Source organism: Eubalaena glacialis, chromosome 12 (assembly GCF_028564815.1).
Source record: "Eubalaena glacialis isolate mEubGla1 chromosome 12, mEubGla1.1.hap2.+ XY, whole genome shotgun sequence".
Lineage (NCBI taxonomy): Eukaryota > Metazoa > Chordata > Mammalia > Artiodactyla > Balaenidae > Eubalaena > Eubalaena glacialis.
Genome location: NC_083727.1, coordinates 102,157,467 through 102,177,399, shown reverse-complemented (window position 1 = coordinate 102,177,399; position 19,933 = coordinate 102,157,467). Strand labels below are relative to the sequence as shown.

General features: G+C 38.6%; 1 protein-coding gene across 3 annotated transcripts in view; it reads right to left on the bottom strand.

Moving 5' to 3' along the window:
- BCKDHB (branched chain keto acid dehydrogenase E1 subunit beta) overlaps nt 1-19,933 on the bottom strand; it is a 239,403-nt gene that overhangs the window by 147,598 nt on the left and 71,872 nt on the right. For all 3 annotated transcript variants that reach the window (XM_061206726.1, XM_061206727.1, XM_061206728.1), the window contains 2 exons: nt 4,669-4,766; nt 1,424-1,534 (listed from right to left, as the gene is read on the bottom strand). In XM_061206726.1, the coding sequence (XP_061062709.1) occupies nt 1,424-1,534; nt 4,669-4,766 (209 nt within the window). The remainder of the gene's footprint in view (nt 1-1,423; nt 1,535-4,668; nt 4,767-19,933) is intronic.

Sequence of the window (19,933 nt, the reverse complement as noted above, 5' to 3'; positions counted from 1 at the left end):
ATTATTATATTTGTGTTTTACCATAAGCTGCTACAAATTTTTTTGAATGTATAATGTATATAAATACGAGTACTTGTCCTGACCATACATCAGTACCCTCCACTGCACCATGAAAAAGCATCATATCCTCACGCAAAAGCACAATTCACATTATGAATACAAACCCCAAGTAGGGGAGACATGGTACAAACAAGAAGCCTGCTCTGGGGCAAAGGCTATCAGTCCCAGTTTAACCATAATTTGGAACATCTGGCTATTTGAAAGGAAATGCAATGTCTGACTTGATTTGAAAATGCCTGCAAAAAGCATTATTTCATGCAGTTATAAATAGTTCAACCTAAAACACTGCTCTTAATTATGGAAACTACGAACATACGGACTTAGAATACTGTTGAAACCATTTGTAACCATCTCAAGTGTTTAGACAGTGTCCAGTAAGTCTACAGAACATTTACTATAACAAATCTTAAATCTTCCTCTAAATTATGAAATGATCTTTACCTAAAACACCCTATGCTATACTTTTACAGCAGCAGTAACTGCAGTTTATTTTTATGTAATAACCTAAGAAACAGCCTGTAAAAGCTACAAAAATGCCAAAGCTCTTAAAAATAATAAATGTATAATACTCTAGGTCTTATGGCTCGTTTGCTATAAAAATAGATCAAGAAAAAGTACATGCAATGTTACCTAAACCTTAGTAGATAAGACCATCACATACACAAAAAAGAACTTAACTTTCCTTATGTACCAATTTGGTAATAGATGCACTTCAATTTATCTAGACATTAATATGAAAGGTATCAGCTATAGCCAAGTAAATGAGAACTAAACTATATTCTTGAGAGGGGACTATGTGAATCCTATTAATAGTAAGAAAAAGACCAATCTAAACAGGCCAAAGTTCAAGAGACGACTTAGAAAACTGTAAATCAGAGCAGCCCGAATTCCACAATGCAACATGAAACTGAGATTCACAGTATTTTTAAAAAATAATCCATCTCCATCTCTTTTGGAGAAGGGACAAATGAGAATTCAGCCAAATTATTTAGCTGGCTATATTCAACCTAGCTTATTGAACCATAACCAATAAGAAGTTTAAAAACACAGGTGATTTCAACATCCCTGATATACTCTCATTTCCACTGGTGCATTATTCACACAAGTCAACACGAGCTGGCTGCATGAAGGACAGAGAGTTGTAATATTTTAAACAGAGAACTATGGGAGGAAAAAAAACCTGAAGTGATTTGTTTCCTTGAGCATTAAGCTCATACATTTCTTTCAGGGTGTAAATTTTAAAGTTTTAATATCAGTGGAAAAGCCTCATGAAGCTCACAATTTTATAACAATTCTTTGCAAAGAGCCAACAAATTTGGCCCCAGATTTTGAGGAAATGGCACTATCAACACTATATTCATACCTTGCAAACTGTATCCACATCCCAAGGTATTATAGTCCTCAGATCAATGACCTCACAAGACACTCCAAGCTTCTCTTGAGCCATGGAAGCCACCTCTCGGATCACATGAACCTGAAATAAAAAGGGAAATATGCAGAGGATGACTAAAGAAAAAAAGTTAGTTGAATTCTGACATCCTTAATAGAGATAGTGTTTAAAGTTTGAGGAATTGATTTGCAAGGAGAATTTCTTTTAGATATGTTGAACCCCATATTCCAACCAAATAATCAAATATAGATGTCTAGAAAACAGCTGGAAAGAGGTTCTTTGAGAAAAGGAGAGCAGTCATTGCCAGAGATACTGATTCCAAAGATATCAACACACAGAAGGTTAATAAAGTCACAGGAGTAGGTTGAGTTTCTAGAAAAAGTATACAGAAGGAGAAGTAAAGGGCAAAAATCATGGGACCCTGTACATGACCAACATTTAAGAGGAAAGTAGAGGAAAAGGAGCTGAAGAAGAAGAGGAAGAGGGAGAGAAGGAGGAGGAAGAGAGAGAAGGAGAAGAAGGAGTGGGAGGGAGGGGTAGGGGGAGAAGAAGAAGGAGGAGAAGAAGAGGAGGAAGGGGAAGAAGAAGAAGAAAGAAGGAGGAGGGGGGGAGAGGGAGGAGGAGGGGGAGGGGGAGGGGGAGGAGGAGAAGAAGAAGAAGAAGGAGAAGAAGAACAGTTAAAAGAAACAGAAAGAAAATCGGAAGACAATATATCCAGAAGCTAAAGAAAGGTTTCATAGAGATAGTAGCCAGCCGGTGTCACATACCATAACAATATGAGGTAAGGGTTGGATTTAGCAATTAGAAGATTAGCAATGTTAGCAGAAATAGTTTTAACTACTGGGAACAGAACTCATAAGGTAAATGAGTTAAAAAAAAAAAAGAACATAAGGAAGTGAAGGAATTAAATACAGGTAGTAGAAAATAGTTGTTTAAGTTTAGTGATAAAAGAAAGGAGGGAGATACACTGTTATTTAAGGGGAAAGTAGGATAGAGCAAAGGTATTTTTTAAATAGAGAAGAGAGACACACTTTTTTATTTTATTTTTTTTAACATCTTTATTGGAGTATAATTGCTTTACAATGATGTGTTAGTTTCTGCTGTATAACAAAGTGAATCATCTATATGTATACATACATCCCCATATCCCCTCCCTCTTGTGTCTCCCTCCCATCCTCCCTATCCCACCCCTCTAGGTGGTCACAAAGCACCGAGCTGATCTCCCTGCGCGAAGCAGCTGCTTCCCACTAGCTATCTATTTTACCTTTGGTAGGACACACTTTTTTTAATAAGAGGGACATGAAAAGGAGAAACTGAAGATGCAGGAGAGAAGGACCAGCTAATGAATCACAGTCCTGGAGAAGAAATGGAATACATTCTGAAACAGATTTGGAGAAGTAGCTGTGAAAACCAGACACTTCTTGGAAGACAAAAGGGCAAGAGGCAAGGATTGGCAGCAGAAGTGGTAAGTGTGAAGGAAAAGAGAGCTGGGGGAATTAGTGCTGAATACACTCTAACTTCCCTATTAAAAAGAAAGACAAGGACACATGCTGAGCCTTTTTTTTCTTTTTCTTTTTTAAAAAATTTTTATTGGAATATAGTTGATTTGAGAGTGGGCTTTTTAAAAGGGACTCAAGGAGAGCAGAAAAGTTTTGCAAAAACCACTGTGGGCACCATCATCGGATGTGACTCTCCAGGCAGTATGATTATCTCACTGGAGGTGAGAAACCGCAAAGACTACAGCTCTCCAAGCCAAAAATCAAATGGAGAAGAGTGTAGGAGGTTGTAGGATTGCAAATGATTTTCATTATCTTCTTTGTTTTATGTGGTATTAAATTTTCTAAAATAAGCAAGTATTTCTTTTACACAGAAAAAAGAAAAACTGACCATTTCTTTAAAAGAAGGAGAGATAGACGTCTACAGCTAGAGAAAGAGTCCTGAGCTTAAAAGTTTGGAAGCAGAGTGATATGATAATAAGCTCTGGGGAAAACTGAAATAGATCATCAGTTCAATTGAAAAGAGAAATGTATGGAATAATGAGGCTGGACCACTGGCGGGTCCACGTAGCCAGCAAAGTAATCATGAGAGATGGCAGCAGAGGGGATGAAAAACATCATTAATCATTGGGGAAATGCAAATCAAAACCACAGTGAGATATTACCTCACACCTGTCAGCATGGCTATCACCAAAAAGAACACAAATAACAAATGTTGGCAAGGATGTGGAGAAAAGGAACCCTCCTACACTGTTGGTGGGAGTGTAAATAGGTGAAGCCACTGTGGAAAACAGTATGGAGGTTTTGTAAAAGACTAAAAATAGAGCTACCATGTTACCCAGCAAGTCCACTACTGGGTATATGTCCAAAAACAGAAACAAAAACACTAACTGGAAAAGATACATGTGCCCCCAACGTTCATAGCAGCATTGTTTACAAGTGCCAAGGTATGGAAGCAAACTAATTGTCCATCAACAGATGAATGGATAAAGAATATGTGGTATATATATACAATGGACTACCACTCAGCCATAAAAAAGAATGAAATTTTGCCATTTGCAGCAAAATGGATAGACTTGGAGGGCATTATGCAAAGTGAAGTAAGTCAGAAAGAAAAAGACAAATACTGTAGGATATCACTTATATATGGAATCTAAAAAATACAACAAACCAGTGAATAAAACAAAAAGGAAGGAGACTCACAGATACAGAGAAAAAACTAGTGGTTACCAGTGGGGAAAGGGAAGGGGAGAGGGTCAATAAAAGGATGGGGGATAAAAAAAGGAGGGGTTATAATGGGATTATATGAAATCATGTGTGTGAAACTTTTGAAAACTGTAAAAGCACTACAGAATGTAAAGAATCTTTCTTTCAATAAAATAATAATAATGGCAAAAAAAAATAAGAAGATGGTGGTATGTCAAAAGCAGCAACAAGTAGTGAGAATACGTAGTGTATGCTTCAAAAGAACATGTCTTTAATACGTTTTTGTAAACTCTCAACATATTTTTAATGGCTTCACCATATGCATGTAAATTTTAATACGACTGAAAGGCATCTCACCTTCAGTCAGAAATCAGTACCAGATACAGATGTAGCATCAAACAAGACTTGAATTCGAGATATAAGGAAGACATTTTCAATGCTTCATAGAATCAGAATTAAAAATGAGGGCTTCCAAACACAAGATGGACATTACCAGTTGCTATAACGGTTACTGACCTGAGTGCCCCAGGCAACTAGAGTGACATCACTCCCTTCTTGGATGACTTCGGCCTGGGACAGGGGGATGTTGTATGGTTCTATGGGAACCTGTTCCACTGAATACAAAACAAGGAAAAAAATTCAAGGTTAATTATTTTTTCACATGTGACATTTGTGCATAAAAGAATATAAGAACCTCATTGTGGCAAAGCTTTATTGTGTTTATTCTTCCCCCAAATTCCATAAGTTATTTTTAACAGAAATACCATTTATTATATGACATTACTACACAGATGAAAAACTACCATCAAATCAGCTATCTTGGAACAGAAAAAGGACTTCAGGGAAAAACTAAGAAAATCTTAATAATCTTGGGCGTTAGACAATAATAATGTAACAACACTGGTTTATTAATTGTAACAAGTGTACCATACTAACATAAGACGTTAATAAAAGGGGTTCTTATAGTACGATAGTATTTACTATCAAAAAAAATTTGGGTATAATGGACCTGTGCAGTTCAAACATAGACATATGTAAATCTTGTTTTCTTTCCACAAATATAATCACGCTGCACACATTATTTAGAACCCTTCTATAATCTCCTTTTTCCACTTAGCAATATATCTTGGTCATGTTTTCATATCAAAAGTATAGTTTTGTAAATCATATTTGTAAGTAAAAACTATCACGTTTAATGGTGCTGTTATCAGTGATATGGTAGAAAATTTTATTCCTTGTACTTTTGTGTATTTCCAATCCAATGACCTTTCTATAACCAGTGCCAGAGAGAGATGAATAAGCTTTAAGTCATGTATATGTTTAAATAAAATAAAATTAATTAAGTAACAAAATGGTAAAACCTATAAAACTACTTTTGTGGGTAAACCTCAACACAGATGACAATTAAGCCAAGAAACCTGACACATAGCTGTTAGAAAACATATAAGGGACTTCCCTGGTGGTCCAGAGGAAACAAGAACAACAACAAAAACAAAAATGTACAGTCTAACCTCAAGAAAACATATAAGCATTAAAAGCATTTTTTTTAAGTTTTTTTGTGTAGCACACAAACTATGATGAGTCAGATACTTCCAACTATCTAAACCAGGAGTGGGCAAGTCAACTTTTGTAAACAATGTTTTATTGGCATACAACCTCGTCCATTCATTTACATGTTATCTATGGCTGTTCTTGCCCTTCAACAGCAGAGCTCAGTAGTTGTAAAAGACAGCATAGCCTATAAGCCTAAAATATTTACTATCTGTCCCTTTACAGAAAATGTTTCCCAACCTCAATTCTAAACAGTGCATTCAGAGGTTAATTCCAGCCCGTTCACTGATGGCTGAAATCCAGTATTAGATGGATGAATGGATGGACCAATGGATATATGGATGGATGGACAAAGGAACTGACAAATAGGAAGACAGACATATTCAACTGGAATAACACATTTTACTTAGCAGTTCTCAGCTGCTAAACCAAAGTGGTGGTCAAGAACAACGCTGATAACCTCTGGCAAGCATGCTCCTTGCCATCACCAAGTCTTCTTTCTCCAAGCAGCAAGATCTGCACACTAAAAGACAAGGCTTGAAGCCAGGACACACTCCGCCTTGCTTGTGAGTCAGTGGCCACCATTCAAGAGCCTTGTCTTTCCTGCCTTGTGTTATAAATCAGTTGCCAGCTGGTAATTAGCAAATCCCTGGAACACACCACTCTAAGGGCTGGCGCACCAAAAGAAATGGGTTGGCATCTTGGCCCACCTCCTTTGAAAAACTGCCAGTGAGTGACTAACTGTTTCATTGTATTCAATAAATTACCCAGAATAATAAGACCTCATTACTTTAATAATTAATTAAGGGACAACATGGCAAACAAAGCTTAGTCCTCCACCAAAAAAAAAAAAAAAAAAGCATGCCAAGAACGAGATTCAAGAAGAGTCTTATATTTAAACGAACCCAAAAAATCACTCCTTAGCTTTGCATAAATTTAATCCTGAGAGGAGGAAAATAAAAGTACAATTTTATGGATTAAAGACCTAAACGTAAGACTGGAAACCATAAAACTTCCAGAAGAGAACACAGGCCAAACACTTTTTGACATAAATCAGAATATTTTCTTGGATCTGTCTCCTCAGGCAAAAGAAACAAAAGCAAAAATAAACAGATGAGACCTAATTAAATTAAAAGCTTTTGCACAGCAGAGGAAACCACTGACAAAATGAAAAGAAAATTTACTAAATGGAAGAAAATATTTGCAAATAATATGACCAATAAGGGGTTAATATCCAAAATATATAAACAGTTCATACAACTCAGTAACAAAAAAAAAAACAACTGATTAAAAAATGGGCAGAAGACCTGAATAGACATTTTTCCAAAGAAGATATACAGATGGGCAACAGGCACATGAAAAGATGCCCAACATTGCTAATCATCAGGGAAATGCAAGTCAAAACCACAATGAGATATCACCACATACCTGTCAGAATGGCTGTCGTCAAAAAGAACACAAATAACAAATACTGGCAAAGATGTGGAGAGAAGGGAGCCCTTCTACACTGTTGGTGGGAATGTAAACTGGTGCAGCCACTATGGAAAACAGTATGGAGGTTTTGCAAAAGACTAAAAATAGAACTACCATATGACCCAGCAATTCCACTCCTGGGTCTATATCCAAAAAAAACTAAACAAACAAAAACACTAATTTGAAAAGATAGAAAAGATACATGCACCCCAATGTTCATAGCAGCATTATTTATAATTGCCAAGATATGCACGCAACCTAAGAGTCCATCAACAGATGAATGGATAAAAAATACTATGGTATATATATACAATGGAATACTACTCAGCCATAAAAAATAATGAAATTTTGCCATTTGTAGCAACATGGATAGACTTGGAGGGCATTGTGCTAAGTGAAATAAGTCAGACAGAGAAAGGCAAATACTGTAGGATATCACTTATATATGGAATCTAAAAAATACAATAAACTAGTGGATAAAACAAAAAAGAAGCAGACTCACCGATAGAGGACAAACTAGTGGTTATCAGTGGGGAGAGGGGCAATACAGGGGAAGGGGAAAAAGGGTTATTATGGGATTATATGAAATCGTGTGTGTGAAACTTTTGAAATGTGTAAAGCACTATAGAATTTAAAATAACTTTCATTCAGTTAAAAAATATTTTAAATAAAAGTCTACAAATAACAAATGCTGGTGAGGATGTGGAGAAAAGGGAACCCTTGTACACTGTTGGTGGGAATGTAAATTGGTGCAGCCACTATGGAAAACAGTACAGAGGTTCCTCAAAAAACTAAAAACAGAACTACCATATAATCCAGCAATTCCATTCCTGGGTATATATTCAAAGAAAATGAAAAGACTAATTTGAAAAGATACATGCACCCCAATGTTCAGAGCAGCATTTTAATATATGCATTTATTTAAACTTGGCAAACAGGTCACCTAGGGAGCAAGCTATAATTCCCAGGTAAATTTTTGTTTTGTTAACTTAAAAGATATTTATTCCAAGAGCAGGTTATTATCAAATAGTCATTCCTACATCATGTATAATGTTTTATGAAAGAGAGCAGGTAAGAGGAGTTACAGCATGAAACTTCAGGAGCTGAAGGGCCTCTGTGCAGTCATAGTACGGATTCCTGTTTTCACAGCAGTGGGGCTCACTGAGCCACTCCATTTTACCACATGCTGATTACATTCTAATCTTAGCACTAATGAGCATCCCATAGAGAAACCCTTCAGCATCAGAGACGTTGAAAATAATGTGTGGCTTTAAAGAGAGAGCGCTTTCCAAGGCCAAAATAAAAAAGATGTAACTTTTTGCTCGAAAATCAGACAAGATAGATTTTTAAATATATATTGTAAGTTCCACAGATATGCTTCCTTTGTAATAGCAAATGCACTTATATTCATATTACATATACACTGACAGACTCATGGCATGAATTAGCTCATGCCTGGCCCCTTTTATTTCCCATTCTCTTCCTTTTTTTCCTTCCAATTCTCTTCTAATTTGTTGTATTGCTTACAAGTCATCTTAAACACATTTTGAAAATATGGCAGAGTGTATAAATTATATATATGTATAATATGTACTATGTATAATATATACTTATTCATTTAATAGTCATTGTGTACCCAGTATATAGTAAGAGGCTAGACTATGAAATGAAAAAGGCAGTTCCTGCCCTTAAGAAGCACACACTCAACTGGGAGTTAAAAAGATGGAAAGAGATGATCAGCAAACAAATAAAAACATGATGTAGCAGTGAGGACAACCTGCTCTAGGAAAGACAGAGGGAGGCAACAACCTGACTGTAAGATCGAGGTGTCTTCACCACCAACAAGGGAACAACTGGTAGGGGTCTTAGAGATGAAGAAGTACTTAACACAAGAGAAAATAAAGGAGGTCTTTCATGTAGAAAGAAGAGGTGTGTACAAAGACATGGGGGTGTGAAATTTGTGTGTGTGCGTATGTATGTGTGTGTACACATCTATAAACATGTGTAAACACAGATTTACATGATGTTTCAGGTCAAGGTGAATACTGAAACCTTTGAATTATATTCCCAAGCCCCTTGAAAGAACTTTCCAATGCCTTCTGATTTAATGTACTAGTAACTGGTGTAGAAAGAATCAGCTAGAGAATAACAACTCACTCTTGATGATGTAAGTTTCCCTGTGAGGCACAGTATTACCGTTACAGAGATAATAGGGTCATTTCTCTGCCCTGGCACTAATCCAAAGTAATGTTCCTCATAGATGTCAAGCTCAGTAGGGCTTTATCATGTTTCATTATACATGATGCTGTGATAAAGCATAAGTGTTCTTTTTAAAAAGAAAGTGTATTTCTAAATTACTTTACTTCACGCTGCTTGATTACTAACAGCAGATTCAAAGTCTCCACACCTGAGGAAGCCTCCCTCATTGGCCAGAATTTACAGTCTAATGGGGCAGGCAGGGTGGGCAAACTCACCCACCGAAGAGCCCAGTCCCAGCCCCGTCTCTGCATCTAATTTGCTGATCTCTGACAAAGCATCATATTACTTCTGTGCCCCAGGCTTCCACTTGTAAACTGCGGAAAGCAGCCTGTGTCTACCTGCCAAATCACAGGAACAGAAGGAGGGCACATTAAGTTCATTGCTATAGATGTCCTTTCAGTCCTTAGGAAGAAAACAGGTTTACAGTTTAAAATAATTCAATGGTACAGTCATTAAGACTATAAAGTTTTCACTTCAGGAACATTCTTATTCCTATTACCGTCTGCTGTATTTAACCATAAATTAATCTCTATGTTACAATGGTTATTTTACTGAATACTCCTTTCAACTTTGAAGGTATTAATTATGGTCATACTTTTTGGTAATTTTCACTTCTACGCTAACAATTACTTTTAACACTGATGTTAGAGATAAGAATATATGAACAAGAGAACTTAATGCAGTTTCTTCTAGCAATCACTTTAAAATTACTCGCCAAGGAGAACTTCAAGATGGCGGAAGAGTAAGACGCGGAGATCACCTTCCTCCCCACAAATACATCAGAAATGCATCCACATGTGGAACAACTCCTACAGAACACCTACTGAACGCTGGCAGAAGACGTCAGACCTCCCAAAAGGCAAGAAACTCCCCACGTACCTGGGTAGGGCAAAAGAAAAAAGAAACAACAGAGACAAAAGAATAGGGACGGGACCTGCACCTGTGGGAGGGAGCTGTGAAGGAGGAAAGGTTTCCACACACTAGGAAGCCCCTTCGCGGGCGGAGACTGCGGGTGGCGGGGGGAAGCTTCGGAGCCACGGAGGAGAGCGCAGCCACATTGGTGCGGAGGGCAAAGCGGAGATTCCCGCACAGAGGAGCGGTGCCGACCAGCACTCACCAGCCCGAGAGGCTTGTCTGCTCACCCGCCGGGGCGGGCGGGGGCTGGGAGCTGAGGCTCGGGCTTCGGTCGGATCGCAGGGAGAGGCCTGGGGTTGGCGGCGTGAACACAGCCTGAAGGGGCTAGCGCGCCACAGCTAGCCGGGAGGGAGTCCGGGAAAAAGTCTGCAGCTGCCGAAGAGGCAAGAGACTTTTTCTTGCCTCTTTGTTTCCTGGTGCGCGAGGAGAGGGGATTCAGAGCGCCGCTTCAAGGAGCTCCAGAGACGGGCGCGAGCCGCGGCTATCAGCGCGGACCCCAGAGACGGGCATGAGACGCTAAGGCTGCTGCTGCCGCCACCAAGAAGCCTGTGTGCGAGCACAGGTCACCATCCACACCGCCCCTCCCGGGAGCCGGTGCAGCCCGCCACGGCCAGGCTCCCGTGATCCGGGGACAACTTCCCCGGGAGAACGCACGGCGCGCCTCGGGCTGGTGCAACGTCACACCGGCCTCTGCCGCCGCAGGCTCGCCCCGCATCCGTACCGCTCCCTCCCCCCGGCCTGAGTGAGCCAGAGCCCCCGAAGCAGCTGCTCCTTTAACCCCGTTCTGTCTGAGCGAAGAACAGATGCCCTCAGGCGACCTACACGCAGAGGCGGGTCCAAATCCAAAGCTGAACCCTGGGAGCTGTGCGAACAAGAAAGAGAAAGGGAAATCTCTCCCAGCAGCCTCAGGAGCAGGGGATTAAAGCTCCACAATCAACTTGATGTACCTGCATCTGTGGAATACCTGAACAGACAATGAATCATCCCAAATTGAGGGGGTGGACTTTGGGAGCAACGATATATATATATTTTTTCCCTTTTTCTTTTCTTGTGAGTGTGTATGTGTATGCTTCTGTGTGTGATTTTGTCTGTATAGCTTTGCTTTTACCATTTGTCCTAGGGTTCTGTCTGTGTTTTTTTTTAATTACTTCAAAAAATTTTTTTCTTAATAATTATTTATTTTTTATTTTAATAACTTTATTTTATTTTATTTTACTTTATTTTATTTTATTTTATCTTCTTCTTTCTTTTTTTCTTCCCTTTTATTCTGAGCCATGTGGAAGACAGGCTCTTGGTGCTCCAGCCAGGCGCCAGGGCTGTGCCTCTGAGGTGGGAGAGCCAAGTTCAGGACACTGGTCCACAAGAGACCTCCCAGCTCCACGTACTATCAAATGGCGAAAATCTCCCAGAGATCTCCATCTCAACACCAAGACCCAGCTCCACTCAAAAACCAGCAAAGACAGTGCAGGACACCCTATGCCAAACAACTAGCAAGACAGGAACAAAACCCCATCCATTAGCACAGAGGCTGCCTAAAATCATAATAAGGCCACAGACACCCCAAAACACACCACCAGACGTAGACCTGCCTACCAGAAAGACAAGATCCAGCCTCATCCACCAGAACACAGGCACTAGTCCCCTCCACCAGGAAGCCTACACAACCCACTGAACCAACCTTAGCCACTGGGGACAGACACCAAAAACAACAGGAACTATGAACCTGCAGCCTGCAAAAAGGAGACCCAAACACAGTAAGTTAAGCAAAATGAGAAGACAGAGAAACACACAGCAGATGAAGGAGCAAGGCAAAAACCCACCAGACCTAACAAATGAAGAGGAAATAGGCAGTCTCCCTGAAAAAGAATTCAGAATAATGTTAGTAAAGATGATCCAAAATCTTGGAAATCGAATGGAGAAAATACAAGAACCGTTTAAGAAGGAACTAGAAGAACTAAAGAGCAAACAAACAGCGATGAACAACACAATAAATGAAATTTAAAATTCTCTAGAAGGGATCAATAGCAGAATAACTGAGGCAGAAGAACGGATAAGTGACCTGGAAGATAAAATAGTGGAAATAACTACTGCAAAGCAGAATAAAGAAAAAAGAATGAAAAGAATTGAGGACACTCTCAGAGACCTCTGGGACAACATTAAATGCACCAACATTCGAATTATAGGGGTCCCAGAAGAAGAAGAGAAAAAGAAAGGGACTGAGAAAATATTTGAAGAGATTATAGTTGAAAACTTCCCTAATATGAGAAAGGAAATAGTTAATCAAGTCCAGGAAGCACAGAGAGTCCCATACAGGATAAATCCAAGGAGAAACATGCCAAGACACATATTAATCAAACTATCAAAAATTAAATACAAAGAACAAATATTAAAAGCAGCAAGGGAAAACCAACAAATAACACATAAGGGAATCCCAAAAGTTTAGCAGCTGATCTTTCAGCAGAAACTCTGCAAGCCAGAAGGGAGTGGGAGGACATATTTAAAGTGATGAAGGAGAAAAACCTAGAACCAAGCTTAATCTACCCAGCAAGGATCTCATTCAGATTTGACGGAGAAATTAAAATCTTTACAGACAAGCAAAAGCTAAGAGAATTCAGCACCACCAAACCAACTTTACAACAAATGCTAAAGGAACTTCTCTAAGCAGGAAACACAAGAGAAGGAAAAGACCTACAATAATAAACCCAAAACAATTAAGAAAATGGTAATAGGAACATACATATTGATAATTACCTTAAATGTAAATGGATTAAATGCTCCAACCAAAAGACATAGATTGGCTGAATGGATACAAAAACAAGACCCGTATATATGCTGTCTACAAGAGACCCACTTCAGACCTAGAGACACATACAGATTGAAAGTGAGGGGATGGAAAAAGATATTCCATGCTAATGGAAATCAAAAGAAAGCTGCAGTAGCAATTCTCATATCAGACAAAATAGACTTTAAAACAAAGACTATCACAAGAGACAAAGAAGGACACTACATAATGATCAAGGGATCAATCCAAGAAGAAGATATAACAATTGTAATTATTTATGCAGCCAACATAGGAGCACCTCAATACATAAGGCAAATACTAAGAGCCATAAAAGGGGAAATCGACAGTAAGACAATCATAGTAGGGGGCTTTAACACCCCACTTTGACCTATGGACAGGTCATCCAAAATGAAAATAAATAAGGAAACACAAGCTTTAAATGATACATTAAACAAGATGGACTTAATTGATGTTTATAGGACATTCCATCCAAAAACAACAGAATACACATTCTTCTCAAGTGCTCATGGAACATTCTCCAGGATAGATCATATCTTGGGTCACAAATCAAGCCTTGGTAAATTTAAGAAAATTGAAATCGTATCAAGTATCTTTTCCGACCACAACGCTATGAGACTAGATATCAATTACAGGAAAAAATCTGTAAGAAATACAAACACATGGAGGCTAAACAACACACTACTTAATAACCAAGAGATCACTGAAGAAATCAGAGAGGAAATCAAAAAATACCTAGAAACAAATGACAATGAAAACACGACGACCCAAAACCTATGGGATGCAGCAAAAGCAGTTCTAAGAGGGAAGTTTAGAGCAATACAATCCTACCTTAAGAAACAAGAAACATCTCAAATAAACAACCTAACCTTACACCTAAAGCAATTAGAGAAAGAAGAACAAAAAAACCCCTAAGTTAGCAGAAGGAAAGAAATCATATACCTCAGATCAGAAATAAATGAAAAAGAAATGAAGGAAACGACAGCAAAGATCAATAAAACTAAAAGCTGATTCTTTCAGAATATAAACAAAATTGATAAACCATTAGCCAGACTTAACAAGAAAAAAAGGGAGAAGACGCAAATCAATAGAATTAGAAATGAAAGAGGAGAAGTAACAACTGACACTGCAGAAATACAAAGGATCATGAGAGATTACTACAAGCAACTGTATGCCAATAAAACGGACAACCTGGAAGAAATGGACAAATTCTTAGAAATGCACAACCTTCCGAGACTGAACCAGGAAGAAATAGAAAATATGAACAGACCAATCACAAGCACTGAAATTGAAACTGTGATTAAAAATCTTCCAACAAACAAAAGCCCAGGAACAAATGGCTTCACAGGCGAATTCTATCAAACATTTAGAGAAGAGCTAACACCTATCCTTCTCAAACTCTTCCAAAATATAGCAGAGGGAGGAACACTCCCAAACTCATTCTACGAGGCCATCATCACCCTGATACCACAACCAGACTAAGATGTCACAAAGAAAGAAAACTACAGGCCAATATCACTGATGAACATAGATGCAAAAATCCTCAACAAAATACTAGCAAACAGAATCCAACAGCACATTAAAAGGATCATACACCATGATCAAGTGGGGTTTATCCCAGGAATGCAAGGATTCTTCAATATACGCAAATCAATCAATGTGATACATCATATTAACAAATTGAAGGAGAAAAACCATATGATCATCTCAATAAATGCAGAGAAAGCTTTTGACAAAATTCAACACCTATTTATGATAAAAACCCTCCAGAAAGTAGGCATAGAGGGAACTTTCCTCAACATAATAAAAGCCATATATGACAAACCCACAGCCAACATCATCCTCAATGGTGAAAAACTGAAACCATTTCCACTAAGATCAGGAACAAGACAAGGCTGCCCACTCTCACCACTATTATTCAACCTAGTTTTGGAAGTTTTAGCCACAGCAATCAGAGAAGAAAAAGAAAAAAGGAATCCAACTTGGAAAAGAAGAAGTAAAGCTGTCACTGTTTGCAGATGACATGATACTATGCATAGAGAATCCTAAAGATGCTACCAGAAAACTACTAGAGCTAATCAATGAATTTGGTAAAGTAGCAGGATACAAAATTAATGCACAGAAATCTCTTGCATTCCTATACACTAATGATGAAAAATCTGAAAGAGAAATTAAGGAAACACTCCCATTTACCATTGCAACAAAAAGAATAAAATATCTAGGAATAAACCTACCTAGGGAGACAAAAGGCCTGTATGCAGAAAACAGTAAGACACTGACGAAAGAAATTAAAGATGATACAAATAGATGGAGAGATATACCATGTTCTTGGATTGGAAGAATCAACATTGTGAAAATGACTCTACTACCCAAAGCAATCTACAGATTCAGTGCAATCTCTATCAAACTACCACTGGCATTTTTCACAGAACTACAACAAAAAATTTCACAATTTGTATGCAAACACAAAAGACCCCAAATAGCCAAAGCAATCTTGAGAAAGAAAAACAAAGCTGGAGGAATCAGACTCCCTGACTTCAGACTACTTCAGACTATACTTCAGACTATACTACAAAGCTACAGTAATCAAGACAGTATGGTACTGGCACAGAAACAGAAATATAGATCAATGGAACAGGATAGAAAGCCCAGAGATAAACGATGCACAAAAGGTCACCTTATCTTTGATAAAGGAGGCAAGAATATACACTGGAGAAAAGACAGCCTCTTCAATAAGTGGTGCTGGGAACACTGGATAGCTACATGTAAAAGAATGAAATTAGAACACTCCCTAACACCATACACAAAAATAATCTCAAAATGGATTAAAGGCCTAAATGTAAGGCCAGACACCATCAAACTCTTAGAGGAAAACATAGGCAGAACACTCTATGACATAAATCACAGCAAGATCGTTTTTCACCCACCTCCTAGAGAAATGGAAATAAAAACAAAAATAAACAAATGGGACCTAATGAAACTTAAAAGCTTTTGCACAGTAAAGGAAACCATATAAAAGGCAAAAAGACAACCTTCAGAATAGGAGAAAATATTTGCAAATGAAGCAACCGACAAAGGATTAATCTCCAAAATTTACAAGCAGCTCATTCAGCTCAACATTAAAAAAACAAACAACCCGGGGGCTTCCCTGGTGGCACAGTGGTGGAGAGTCTGCCTGCCAATGCAGGGGACACGGGTTCGAGCCCTGGTCTGGGAAGAACCCGCATTCCGCGGAGCAGCTGGGCCCATGAGCCACAATTACTGAGCCTGCGCGTCTGGAGCCTGTGCTCCGCAACAAGAGAGGCCGCGATAGTGAGAGGCCCGCGCATCGCGATGAAGAGAGGCCCCCCGCTTGCCACGCACAGAAACAAAGACCCAACACAGCCATAAATAAATAAATAAATAAATAAATCATTTTTAAAAAAAGATACACACAATTGTATCCCAGTAAAACTTTAAAAACAAACAAACAATCCAATCCAAAAATGGGCAGAAGACCTAAACAGACATTTCTCCAAAGAATATGTACAGATTGCCAACAGACACATGAAAGAATGCTCAACATCACTAATCATTAGACAAATGCAAGTCAAAACTACAATGAGATATCATCTCACACCAGTCGGAATGACCATCATCAAAAAATCTACAACCAGTAAATGCTGGAGAGGGTGTGGAGAAAAGGGAACCCTCTTGCACTGTTGGTGGGAATGTAAATTGATACAGCCACTATGGAGAACAGTATGGATGTTCCTTAAAAAACTAAAAATAGAACTACCATACGACTCAGCAATCCCACTACTGGGCATATACCCTGAGAAAACCATAATTCAGAAAGAGTCATGTACCACAATGTTCATTGCAGCTCTGTTTACAATAGCCAGGACATGGAAGCAACCGAAGCATCCATCAACAGATGAATGGATAAAGAAGATGTGGCACATATACACAATGGAATATTACTCAGCCATAAAAAGGAACGAAACTGAGTTATTTGTAGTGAGGTGGATGGACCTAGAGACTGTCATACAGAGTGAAGTAAGTCAGAAAGAGAAAAACAAATACCGTATGCTAACACATATATATGGAATCTAAAAAAAAAAAAAAAAAATGGTCATGAAGAACCTAGGGGCAAGAGGGGAATAAAGATGCAGACCTACTAGAGAATGGACTTGAAGATATGGGGAGGGGGAAGGGTAAGCTGGGACAAAGTGAGAGAGTGGCATGGACATATATACACTACCAAATGTAAAATAGATAGCTTGTGGAAAGCAGCGGCATAGCACAGGGAGATCAGCTCTGCGCTTTGTGACCACCTAGAGGGGTGGGATAAGGAGGGTGGAAGGGAGGGAGATGCAAGAGGGAAGAGATATGGGGACATATGTATATGTATAACTGATTCACTTTGTTATAAAGCAGAAACTAACACACCATTGTAAAGCAATTATACTCCAATAAAGATGTTTAAAAAAATTAAAAAATAAAAAAAAATAAAATTACTTGCCAAATACTGTTGTACCCAATCTTCCCCTGACCTCTGCCCCTCAAATTACTGAAGATCTAAAGATTAACAGTCTACATTAGAAAGTCAATATACTATTATAATATTGGTTTATAATATTTGTCTATATTTGTCAATATATTTGTTATAATATTAATATAATATTACTATCTAATTAGAAAATAAAATTAACTTTCCCTAAATAAAATTAGGTGCTAAGCTTTGATATCATTGAAGTCATGGTTATTATTGGGAGCATGTGTGGACAGCATAAGTGGGTATAATAAGTCTCAATATCACAAGGGAGTAATCAGAGAGGTGTCCTGGGAGCCACAGTGGTTGAAGGTCACAGCCAGATGATAACCTCGGCCTTAAGGCAAAAAGGATTGCAGAAAAGTGAGAAAGCAGATGAACTGGAGCAAATAGAGAAAACCACAAGAAAAGGTAGGTCCTGAAAAATGAATATAATTAGATGCACAGAGGCAAAAAGTTGGCATTCTAAGCAGTGGGGTACCATATATGACTAATGGAAAAGTCAAAACAAGTAAGCAGAGAACACCATGTGTCATCCTACAGGATGCACTGAGAGGGCACAGCATCACTTGTATGGATTCCTGACAAAATACAGGCATAACCTGAATTTAATCATGAAGAAAGACACTCTACAAGAGAGCGGACTAAATATAGAGATCATGACAGACAAAAAGAGAAAGTATCTGTCCCAAAATAAAGGAGACTAGGAAAAGGTAACAAATAAGTGGAGATTCTGTATGGGTCCTTGATCCATAAAAGAACATAAGTGGGGACTTCCCTGGCGGTCCAGTGGTTAAGACTCTACGCTTCCACTGCAGGGGGCGCAGGTTCGATCCCTGGTCGGGGAACTAAGATCCCGCATGCCATGTGGTGCGGCCAAAAAAAAAAGTAAGTGGGACTATTAATGAAATTTGAATTATGTGTGTAGCAGAGTTAACAGTATTGTATCTGCTAATTTCCTGGTTTTGACCATTACTGCTGTGGTTACGCATGAGGTTAATAACAAGGGAAGCTGAGAGAGGGGTACATAGGAATTCTTTGTACAATTTCTGCAACCTTTCTATTTGGACATATTTCAAAATGAAACACTTAATGAAATTTTTTAAAAGGAGCTGGCCCACCTTAGCAAGCCTCACATAGATTTGGGGAAATTAAAGCGTGATACGTTGGGCAGGTACACCAAATTAGAAATGTCCCTGAAAACCAACTATGGGAAACTGAGCTTATACAAGCCATAATAGAGGCACTGTAGATTGACAGTGCCTTGTAAAACAAGCTGTGTGTGTGGAAATGTTAGTACCAATAGAGAAAATGAGGATATTAATAAAGCTATCTAGCTATAAAAGAAGTGCAGCCATATTTGGTGTTGTTTTTGTGACCTCCTGATCTATCTGGATGAACTGAAGCGAGTTCTGACTATCCAATGACATGAAGATGTGAAGACACAAATTTAGTATCTGTGTGTGCATGCCCATCAGCTTTTTGCTAGAGACTCTTAACCACTGAATAAAAACCAATAACCCATCAAACTGTCTAAATATAAATACACCATCAAGTTAGAATCAGCAAATATCTTATATGTGTCCAGGAGACTTCTCACACTAACTTTTACAGACAAGATATGATTTTAAGATTTCAAATATTTTTACAAGTGTTAATTGTTTCAGGAGAGCATGTTGTCTTATCACTGAAAAATAAAAAAAAAAATTTACCCAATATTTTTAACTGAATAGCTATACTAGGGTGATAGAAAAATTCCTGGACCCATTGCAACTCAAATGCATGCTAATTCATTTTCTTTGATAATTAGTTATTTTGAAAATCCCACATTTCCAGTACTTGGGCACAATGAGACAAATTAGATTTCTTCTCAAAATCATTTGCAAACATATAGCTCAAAAGCAAAGACATGATAAAGCAACAATCATATTCCTTACACCAGGGGTCCCCAACCCCTGGGCCACGGATCAGTACCAGTTCACGGCCTGTTATGAACCAGGCTGCACAGCAGGAGGTGAGCGGCAGGCAAGTGAGCAAAGCATTGCTCGCATTACCGCCTGAACCATCCCCACCCTCCTCCACCCCCACGCCCCCCACCCCCGTCCTTGGAAAAACTGTCTTCCACGAAGCTGGTCCCTGGTACCAAAAAGGTTGGGGACCGCTGCCTTACACAATTTCGAAGTTAGCCTCATTACATTTTCCTGTCTCATTTAATGTAACAGAAACTCTTTTAGGAGATGGATATCATT